Source organism: Marmota monax, unplaced genomic scaffold (assembly GCF_021218885.2).
Source record: "Marmota monax isolate L192 unplaced genomic scaffold, Marmota_monax_Labrador192_F-V1.1 WCK01_AAM20220418_F8-fsc00017, whole genome shotgun sequence".
NCBI classification, from domain to species: domain Eukaryota; kingdom Metazoa; phylum Chordata; class Mammalia; order Rodentia; family Sciuridae; genus Marmota; species Marmota monax.
In genome coordinates this window covers 24,125,248-24,136,606 of record NW_026695241.1, presented here as the reverse complement: position 1 = coordinate 24,136,606, position 11,359 = coordinate 24,125,248, and the positions used below count along the sequence as shown (strand labels likewise).

Below are 11,359 nucleotides of genomic sequence, written 5' to 3'. Positions count from 1 at the left end.
TAAATCTAGCCACATGAATGGATGTAATATGAGTATCTGAAAGACCATCCATCATATGAGTATTATTAATAAATACTGGGATGAATTCTCCAGCCCATATTACAAGGTACATTAAAGTGGACCAGCGGAATGAGTTCACAGAAATCTCTCCATAGATTTTACTTACCTGATATTGCTCATAAGGACTACATAACTATAACCACTGTGGCTGGAAATGTACCTTCCGGTGTCAGGTTCTTCAGCCCTTTCCACGATGACAGGTTTAGATTTTTATCCTTTGAAATCTGATTCAGTCAATTGTACCATAGGTTGCTTAGCAGCAATAAGAGTTTCAGTATCATAATTTTAAAAAGAGTTTTTAAATATTTTTGTGAGATTTAGTAGGGACTTTTAGGGTCCTGTTTTCCCACTTTTGTATTTTTTAAAATTGAATAAAAAGTTTTATATATATATATATATACATTAGCTTAAACTATATATATATATATATATATATATATATCATTATTATATATATATCATTAGCTTAAACTATACACAATGGCCTAGTGTAGTACAAATATTTCAATAATAAGAAGAGATTTACTATCTTTAGTTGGCCAGGAAACTTGGCAAGAGTTACTTATTAGGCTTGCGCAGGCCAATATTATAGAGTTGGAAAAGGATTATAGTAAGTAAAAGCCTAATTGTTATCAAATATATAATTTGGTTTTGACTTTAGTAATAGGCTGAGCAACAAAATTATAAAAGGGAGTTTGTATAGATGTTGAAAGTCAGCTTTATAACTTGTTTTTTTCTATAGGTAATACCTTATTGTCTTAAATTAACTTGATATACTCGAATTGATACTTGTGTAAGACATTAACAACCAATAGCTGTAAGGTTTGTAGGGGAAAATGCAATGAAATTAACAAGAGTAAAACTATGTGTAATTATCATAATAGCTATGAGTTAAGGAATATAATTTTCTATAACTGATATCCATATATTATATAGTATTTTTTGTTTAAGAATACAGTGAGTTGTATAATAAAAATTTACATTTTGATTCTAACTTTAAATGAATTTGGATGATTATCTTAACTTTGAATGAGGTGAGAGGCAGAGTTTTAACTTAGGAGAGATAGCCTCCCAACAGACATGGAAGATATAAAGAGACACCCTTTTAGAATAAGAAATATATTTATTTAGTGAGGATAGGAAAAATATATTTTAAATTTTTTTTAGTTGCTGATGGACCTTTATTATTTGTTTATTTATATGTGGTGCTGAGAATCGAACTCAGTGCCTCACACATGCTAGGCAAGTGCTCTACCACTCATCCACTATCCTATCCCAGGAAAAATATTTTTTATTAATTACTAATAACAAAAAATAAAATAGAAGAATGAATAGCCTTTTACTTACCAATTTAGGAAAAATTGTTATCATCATTAAATCTAATGTTGATCTAATATGGGGGATCGTTACTTTAAATTTGATGGGAAAAGCAAGTCAGTAGTATATTTTAGGACAATTATTTAATGAATTATTTATGAAAATTAGAACTTTATATGGCATTGACCAAGAAATGATATAAGAGATTTGTGTCAAAACAATCTTTATGTATAAAGATGTAAGCTGTATGAATATCTTTAATTACTGTGTATTAAGTAGTAAGATCAACTCAAATATTTAATATAAGGTTTTGGATAAAGGAACTGTATGATAGAAATCTGGCATTAAACATAACATTTTAAAACAGTATCAACAATGAACAATTTAAAAAAGATTTTACAAGTTTTGAAAATATCAACATGATACTATTTTTATATAAAATATGTATTTCTAAATGTATAGGAAACAGACATAACTATGGACAGTAAAATCCTATAAGATTTTTATGTATACCTCTTAATTTTTAAAACAATGGGTCTCGTGTCAAAAGATAAGTAAGGTGTCTTAATCTTGAAATTAATTTTAGTTTCTCATTTGAATATAAGTCTATAAACTTTGGTATGGAATTCCTTGGGTTAACATAATCTAGTTGATCCATTTTTGTATCTAGAATATGACATGGACAAATTAAGAGAATATTTAATCCCTTTTAGAGAGAAACTCTTAATACATTGTTATACCTTATAATGTTACCTTTTAAATAAGTTACTGTCTCTCAATTGTCTTTTAAATATATAGTTAAGTTTACTTCTTATTGTAGACAGTAACATATAAGTCTTATATAATTATAGAAGAATAAATCTATGATTAGATATTTTATTGTTTATATTAGTATGAGTCAGAAACTAGTTTATAGAGCATTAGTTTAGCAAAATGTTCTTTTAAACCTTAGGTTTTAAGGGTTTACATATTTAGGAAACAGATTATATATATATATATATATATATATATATATATATATAATATACATATATATATGAATATATACATATATATATGAATTAGCAATAATTATCATAATCACTGATGTTTTAATATGAGTTAAAGTTAGCTTTCAAAGTAAAGATTGAAAATTGGAACTTGAGGTGGTATTTGAAAATTGGGCTGGGGTTGGGGCTCAGCGGTAGAGCTCTCACGTAGCACGTGTCAGGCCCTGGGTTCCATCCTCAGCACCACATAAAAATAAAATAAAAATATTGGGTCCATCTACAACTAAAAAATAAATATATTTTTATAATATTATTATTGTTTAAGTAAAAATACATTGTTATATCTTATAATGTTATTGTTTAAGTATAAATATATGCATCTTAATTTATTAAAAATTAGTTATTTTTTAAGCAATAAAATTACCAGGCATAAGTAATTATTCTATTGGAATGAGGTAGATTAATGTTTTATGCAGTTATTGTCATCTCAATGTATAGGTTAAAGTTTTGGTTTACATTAGCACATTAATATTTGTTCTTAAGAAGAGGCCTCAAAATTTTTAAATTGACTGTTCTATATATTTATAACCAAGTTAGTCATACGTAAACCTGTTTTCTATTTACTCAGACTTGAAGATATCCGCCAAGTTGCCCTAGTCGCCCTGGCCGCACTGTCAGATCTGCCCTTCTGTGCCTTCCATGCCACCTGAAATTCTGCCTGCAGCTCTGGGGTCCCCACTGTGTACGCTGTCCTGTCTTGAGTGCCTCTCATTGATATGAGTACAGAAAATATTATAGGACTGTTGATTGTGGATTATATTAATTAGTGTGTGTGTTAGATAAAGACGGTAAGCATATGTACACATGTAAACTGCAAAACTTAGATATAGCTGCAGAACATAGATAGACCTAGGATAGTGACGTTACGAGTCTACACCCCGGCATAGACCCCAGAGGTCACCCAGTTATCAGCTGCAAGCACAACTGAACTAGGACTTAAAATCCCAGCCTTCTGGGGCCCGGCAGGACTAAGAGGACCCAGACAGAAAGACGGAGACTTTTGTCGGTGTTGTCCCCCTGCACCAGACTCCTCCTGCAGGGATCACCAGGATTGAGTTCCAGGGACCCAGATTTAAGACACGTCACGGGTGAGCATCTGGGATCCTTGGGTGTAGACTGTTAAGACTCAGAATTAGGACGTGTGCCTGAAATGTGATGACCATTAATGAAACAGATTTGGCTGAATCTAACTGTGCCTCAGACTGAGTTTGTAGAAACCACTCATGACACCCATGTTCACCCGTGGGAAGTTATAATGCTAGTGGGCTTTTGTGGAATTTTGTCAGTCTGGGAATTATCTGAGCTATGACTCTGTGCCATTCACCTTGGGTCACGTGAGACACCAATGCTGCTTTGCCTTTCCTTATTATGCCAGGCTCCCAAGGCCGGGGGTGAGCGCCCACATCTCCGCTATCCTCAGAGGCCTCTGGTTGGGCCCTGGGTCTCTGCAAGCAGTTGGTGCTGTTAGGCATTTAGCTCCTCCAGCAAGCACTCTGCTGCCAATTCCCCCAGGGTTCCCCTAGTTTTCAGCATCTCAAGCCCTTAGCTTGCCTGCCTGTGCTTCCCTGCTTTGCATCCCTCTGGGGCAGCGTCCTGGGGCTTTTTCCATTTGCTTCTCCCTGCCTTTTGCTGACTACTGGCAGGCAGAGGTGGCATTGTCTCTGCTTTGGGTTACTGTCTCAGCCCAGATTGAAGGCAGAAGTTGTGGATGGGGAGGGGTAGCTCTGATTAAATTGCTTAAACATTCCCGAAAGTAGATAAATCTTCTTTTTTCCCTTAACTTATTTTACAGAGGTTTTTAAGTGGATAGTCTTCTTTTCTGGAAGAGTTTTGCTTCGGTTTTATATCAAGATATCAAACTTTCCTGCCTCCCAATTCTCTCTAGATTGTGATGCACCCTCTATTTCTTTGAGGTGGGTGTGGCGTGCTTTAATTTTTATCTTCTGAATCTGGGGGTGTTCAAGCCCCATTTAATCGAGTGTCTATTTACTTTAACTTCATCCACATGGTCAGGTCCACATTGAGCACCATAGTACTTGGGGGGGGGGAGGGGAAAACGGGCAGTGTCTAATTAAGGGTTTTTTCTTCCAGCCCAGGGTAATCCAAGCCACCCTAAAACTTACAATCTTAAACAATTAGTAAATAACAACATACAAACACTCAGAAATATATTTACAGAAAGCAAAGCCCCTGATAGATCTAGTCCACATGGGTTCCGGAACTACACAAAAAATGGCTCTGGTGTTTTACCTAAGGGGGTACATAAAAGGCAGGGATAAGGAATCAAAGGAGGAGTTTTGATTCAGGGGGTCTTGCAGTCACAGACTGATTAACATCTTGGCAGGCTACTCCCATCTCAGGTGCTGGCTGCATGGCATCTTTGGCAGAGCTTGAGGGGGAAAGTTCACCTGCATCAGGCAGTCAATCCTGTGGGGAGTGCCTTGGAAAGTTCCCAATGTCAGGACTTATCCCCTCAGGAGGCTACTATGCACAACCATCCACACACAGCCCAAAGATGGCTCCTAACACTGGTCCCTTGAAAAGAATAATCAAGTTGATAAATCCCTAGCAAAACTGCTTCAAGACAACATTGAGAAAATAGAAACAGCATCAGGAAGGAATGAGGAAATGCCACCATATTTCCTAAAGGCAAAAAAAGAAATGAAAAGATACTCTGAACAAACTATTATGCCCACAAATAGGAAAGCACAGGAGAATTGAACAAATTCCTTGAAAAACCCCTCTAAGTTAGACCCCCCCTCTAACTAGACACGTAAGAAGGCACAAAAACGAAATAGCTCTACATCTCTCAAAGGGAATTAATCAGTACACAGATTGCATAAAGGATTTCCATGGTTAATGCCTACAAACACTATTAGAGTAACAGAAAAGATGTGGTCAGGGATCAGAGATCTTACCCTTATCAAACTTAGAACTTCAGGGAAACAACACACAGAACAACAATGAAGGAAGAAGTCCAGAACAACTAATGCTGTATACCTTTCATATCAGAGCACAGGGATGAAGAACCCTGCCACTGTGGCCCACGGAGTAAAACATCTGACAGACAACATTTGATACACTGTCTTTACCCATATTGGTTAAAGCTTCTTTAAGGCCTGAACACAACTTAATTTCTTTGTGTGCAAACACTGGCTTCATCTCCATCCAACCTGGCCTCTCCAAATCTGCATCTCTAATAAACATCTTGCATTCTGAATTCCAATTCAGTGCCTGTGTCTGCAGCACTTGACCTCTCAGAATGATAACTACAGAAAGCACCAAATATGCCCAGGGTCAGGAGATCACAGCAAAAAATTCAGGTTTATTAGAGTAGAGGTGATTAAAGGGAGACCCCTTGCAGAACAGGCACACACATCTTGGAGGAGGTACATGAACAGCTGATACTGGTGCTTCAGGAATTCAGAGGCAACCACTCAGCTAACCCCAGAGCTGCAACACAGATCACTGAGGGGCCAGTGGTTAACTGCTGCTTTTACACCTTGGAAAATATGAGGGTGGTTCTGCTAGTGACAACCAACTGGACTCCAAAGCCCAACAGCTAGTATGAATGAACCCAATCAAACTAATGCTGATGGTAGTATTAAGTACATAGGAAAGAAAGGAATGAAAACCCTCTTCTCCTCTCATCCATCTCTCCAGGCCTACTTTAATTGCTCTTTTGGCCACAACTAAATGGGCCAACAGAAATGGCCTTTGTAGAGGCACATCCTGCAAATTACATAGAATAAAAAATCGAGAGGCCTGAAATACTGACCAACACCTTAAAAATGTCTTTGCTCTGGAAACATAAAATGATAACTTCTGACTGGGCGTGGTGTTCTATGCCTGTAATCCTAGTGGCTTGGGAGGCGGAGACAGGTGGTTTGCTAGTTCAAAGCCAGCTTCAGCAACTTGGTGAGACCCTGTCTCAAAATAAAAAATAAAATGGGCTGGAGATGTGGCTCAGTGCTGAGACTTGGGTTCAATCCCTGGTATCCCCACACCTGTGGAAGGGGAAAAAAAGGATAATTGTTTGGGAAAACGAACCTTTAATGTTTAAAACACAAAAGAATAAATAACATGGTGGGAATCCTTTGCTTTAATATTTACAGCTTATGATCCTGGCATGAAAAACCTTTGAATTTCTGTTGAGAACGACATGCCCTGTTTTTCTCCACTGTTAAAAATTAGAGATCATTTTAATTAGGTATGACTTCTTCCTTTTCCATTTCTTCCACTTTCTTCTCCTTAGGTTTTGCTTGACCAATATCAGTTTTCTTTTTCTTTTTCATTGCTAGATAATGCATAGCGAGTAAACATAAAATTAAAAGAAGCAAGATAAGGGGCCATAATATCCATGAGTTTCTCTTTTTCAACGCACTTCCAGTCACATGTCCGGTGGTTCCTCCAGGTGCATTTCCAGTGGTACTTTGAGTCCTTCCAGTTTTTCCAGTGGTTTGTCCAGACGTATATTTCATGGTGCTTTCAGGCGTTGCTCCGGGTGAATTTCCCATGGTAATTCCAGTCGTTCTTCCAGGCACATTTCCGGTAGCACTTCCAGTCTCGGGCCCAGGCGCATTTCCTGTGGTAGTTCTAGTCACATTGAACTCTGGAACGGGTTTCCCAGGAGGTGGACCACTATCTTCACTACCTCCATAGCCTTTGTTACTACAGTTGGGAGGTGACCATTCATGGTTGCAGTGACAGTGATGTTTGTTATTACAGACCCCCCTCATGTTGCAGGTCTCAGGCTGACAGATTTCGGACGGCTGAACCATACTTGCACACTTCTTACTGATGCAGATCTTTCCTGGAGCACATGAGGTGCCTTCTTTTACTTGACCAATATCAGGTATGGACATCCCTAAATGATAATCAGTGCCCCAGCAAGTGTTTTGATTGAAGTGAAGCTGATGCACTGTAAAATGTGATTGGAGAAAGGGAAGTCGGCTCACATTTTCACACTGAACCCTTCCACACATGATATCAGGTTCCGAACATTTGGTATATGTTGTGCCTACAATATCACAGTGCCCAAAACGATTTCCTTGGGTGTTGATTTTATTGTAGCAACTCTGAGATGCACTCCTTGCATCTCTGCCAAAAATCTCTTTACACTGTAAATCATGGGTATTACATGTCTTTTTATAGCAGTAGGCATTGTCACTACAAGGGCTTCCATCCTGCACATATACATCATCTGGGCATTGATGGGATGTCCCATTGCACCACTCTGGAAGGTCACATTTATTGAGCGGATGTCTACATAAAGTCCCTGGTGGCCTAAATTTACAGTCTTTGCAACAAAGCCCAAAAGAACAAGATGATCCAGGACTGAAAGTGCAGTTAGACTGACAACAGGGATTTCTTGCACACTGCTGGACAGATCCACAATCACACTCTTCTCCTGCATCAACTACTTCGTTCCCACAGTATTTAATCTTAAAGACATCCGATTCATGTGCAAGAGAATAAATACATGTATTCCGACGATTGTCCCAATACTCGGCATAACTGCAATTGCTAAATCTAAATGAAAAAGTGTAGTACCGATTCATTATGCATGTCCTGGATCCACATCCACAATATCGTTCATCATGCCACATACCCAAATTATGACCAAGCTCATGGCTCATAGCAATTGCAAAATTGGAATGTTGGTTGTCTCTAAACAATTCAACTCCACAGTTATAAAGAGCACGGCATGCTCCTCCAACATAGGCGACACCAAGTTTCCCACCACCATAATATTCTTTCATAAACAGATGTACAACATCATAAGGCAGACGTCCATCAAGGTTATTTTGCTTCCAAGTACAAAAGTAGTCCAAAACATAATCTAAGTCATCACTGGTATTAATTGGATTATTTGTAGTCCAGACCTCCAACCCAGTCAAAACTATGTCAATTTCCAAAGCCTGATATAAGGAATTCACTATATTGACAACATTAATTATGTCCAACTTTATCGTTGTCACATTCCTTTCGGAGAAAACATATCTATGATAGTCCACAACCACTGCTACCTCAAGAAAACGTGAGTGGATCCACCACCCCAAATAAGAACTTTGTTTCAGAGTGAAATTATGTGACATTTGCAATTCCAATTGACGTGCTATTTTCTCTTCTGTTAACCCACATCTCATAGGTGGGAACTGTGTCTCATTAGTGTCTATCTTATATAATAAGTGTTCAAATGTAACAGAAAGCTTTATTGGCTTAATTTCATAAGCAAGTTCATTTATCTGTAGCATTCCTTGAAAGCCCCCGGAACAGGTGCTGAGGGCAACCAGGGACTCAGAGACCCCCTCCACAAAACCATGATAGTAGCAGTCATCCTGGACAAAGGGCTGATCCTGATGGAGGACATGCTGCTCTGTGTAAGTGAACACTGGAAGGTGTGGAGAAACTAACAGCTTCTTGGCCTTCATGTGGACAACATGTCTTTGGCCTCCGAACCGCAGACTATAGGAGAGCCATCCCAGAGCCTCTGCAGTTTTGTCCCTGCTGATAACCTTCAAGGGGATCACCACTTCTGGGGAGGTGAAATGCTGGGAGGGACTGGCCTGGGAGAGGTCAGGAATGGACAGAGATATCCCAAGCCAGACCGGTAGAAAAGTGACCCTGATGTGCATCAGAGTCTCAACCACAGCCATTACGGATCTGTCATTAAGGATCTGTCATTAAGAAGCCACCTGTCCAGAGAAAAAGAACAAGGCAATAGCATGAGGAACTGCTGGTCAGGCTCCTCCCTCTGAGCTGTTCAGAGTGCTGGGCTGATCTTTATGGATCTGTATCCTGGTGGAGTTGGACCATCAGAGCTGCAGTACTGAAAGTGAAAAATAAAAAGGGCTGGAATGGACTCAGTGGAACAGGAAAGATGGGAGAAAAAAAAGAAGAAAGTGAGGCTAAAGTGATTCTTGAATTGGGACCAGATTTGAAGCAATAACATGCATGGGATTTGCATATTCTAATATAAATACACACACAGACACGTGTGTGTGTGTGTGTGTGCGTGTGTGTCTGTGTGTAGGCTCCCAGAGAAATAGGTAAGATTTGACATAGGCAGATAATTGTCAAACCTGGATATCAGATACATTAAGTTTCATTACATACTAGGCAGTTGGTCTCTTTTATGATACTGGGAAAGGAACCCAATACGTGCACATGCTAGGCCAATCCCCAGCACTATACACTCTTCTTTAAATATGTAAAATTATAATAATAAGTTTTCCAGTTTGAAAAGATATATCTTACGCAAATTCCTCTGCTACCCAAAAACCCATGGGCACTCCACACTGTCAGCAAACATGTGAATGACCCAGACAAAACCCATTATTCATGGTTACTTTATTCATGCAGTTTGCTTTTACACTGCCCCTACCCAACCCCACTCCAGAAATCTTATGTAGTCCCAATGCTAAGTTTACAGCCAAAAGGCCCCACTTAAAAGGCTCAGAAGTAGTGGTTGATCTCCTCCAATTGATGATATTCAAAAAAAAAAAAAAGAAGGGAAACAGATGAAGTAATGGGGTGGGGGAAATTATTAGGGGCAGGGCATACAGCCCGGCTGCCTCCTACCGTAGCTTGCAGACATAGCCTTCTCCCCAAACAGCCCACCAGCCTCATGTTCTAAATCCTGAGGGGCTCCTGTGGTCATGTCAATATGAACTCAATTCTAGTTTTCCAATGGCTGCTTAGTAACCTAGATCGATCCTATTCAATGTCAACTTTCCAAAGAATGCTGCATCAAGAAGATTCAGCCTTGAGTTCATTAAAAAGCTCATAAGACCACAATGAGTGGACTTGAAAACCTCACTACTATTGGATACAAACTTCCTCTCAGGTAAAAGCTAATCTGGGTCATTTACTGATTTTCACCTAAATGCCAAATTAATAATCTGCCTTGTCTTTGAGATCAAAATTAAAACAAACTTAGAGCCACATTGTTATCACCTACTGTGGGCTTAAATGTCCTAAGTAAGGATGTAACTGGGATCAGCAGCACAGAATATGAGCAATACTCTTGGAACTGAAAGTCAACAAAACCATGCACCCATCTAGGTAGGATTCCAAAACTAATGAGTGGCTAATGAATACCACAGAGGAAACCACTGTCACTAGAAAATACCTCTGACACAAAGCATTTCTGAGAAAGATGCACTCCGTTCACCAGATGTCCTTTCCATCTTTCTCTTCATCATATCCTTGGAATTTATTAGAGTTTTAGATAATAATATGGAAATGGGTAGTGGGATAGGATTATGAAAAAGACTCAGAGAGAAGATAACAACATCCTAACAATTGTCAAAAATACAAGGTTTATAGAAAAGTTTATGGTGAGGAATGTTTGTGATAGGCAAGTCTTTGTCATCAGCAATAAGGAATGCTTCATTCCCACAAATTACATGAAGTGGTGTCCGCTGCACAGTCCTTCCACTGACATGACTAAAACTCCAAACACCACGAGATTCTCCTTCTGCCTCAATCATTAACTCTTTTTTCAACTTCAAAGAGCTACTTCAGACTCCTCAAGATGCCCATTGTGCCATGTCTCCTTTTACAAATGACCTATTTCAACATTTCTCAAACAAGGGTCACAAACCTTACTAGGTCATGAAATCAATTCAGGAAGATTTCAGTAAATGAAACACAATAAAGTAGAAGATATCAGTCAATTGCACACATATAAATGTAACTTGTTAACCTGACACAAAAAAAAAGTAAGAGTTTTTATGCTCCCCATCAACTATGTTCTGAATTACAAACCTAAATTTATGGCAGGACTGTTTAGCTCCACATAATATTCTGCACATTATGTTTACCCATTGTGAATAGGATTCCTATAGAGTTTTGCCTAGAAGAGCACTAGAAGGAGAAAAATACAAAAAAAAAAAAAAAGGCAAAAACTTTTAGGAATGCTACTTTTG

General features: G+C 38.5%; 1 protein-coding gene across 1 annotated transcript; it reads right to left on the bottom strand.

Moving 5' to 3' along the window:
- Window positions 1–6,402: 6,402 nt before the first annotated feature.
- On the bottom strand, window positions 6,403–9,812 carry LOC124090442 (disintegrin and metalloproteinase domain-containing protein 20-like). The gene has a single exon (XM_046441128.2). It carries the CDS (start codon window positions 9,083–9,085, stop codon window positions 6,629–6,631), a length of 2,457 nt encoding a protein of 818 aa, XP_046297084.2. The 5' UTR covers window positions 9,086–9,812; the 3' UTR covers window positions 6,403–6,628.
- Window positions 9,813–11,359: the final 1,547 nt, after the last annotated feature.

What these genes read in the sequence shown, in the direction of transcription:
- LOC124090442 (XM_046441128.2), bottom strand. Translation starts at nt 9,085, where the DNA reads ATGGCTGTGGTTGAGACTCTGATGCACATCAGGGTCACTTTTCTACCG.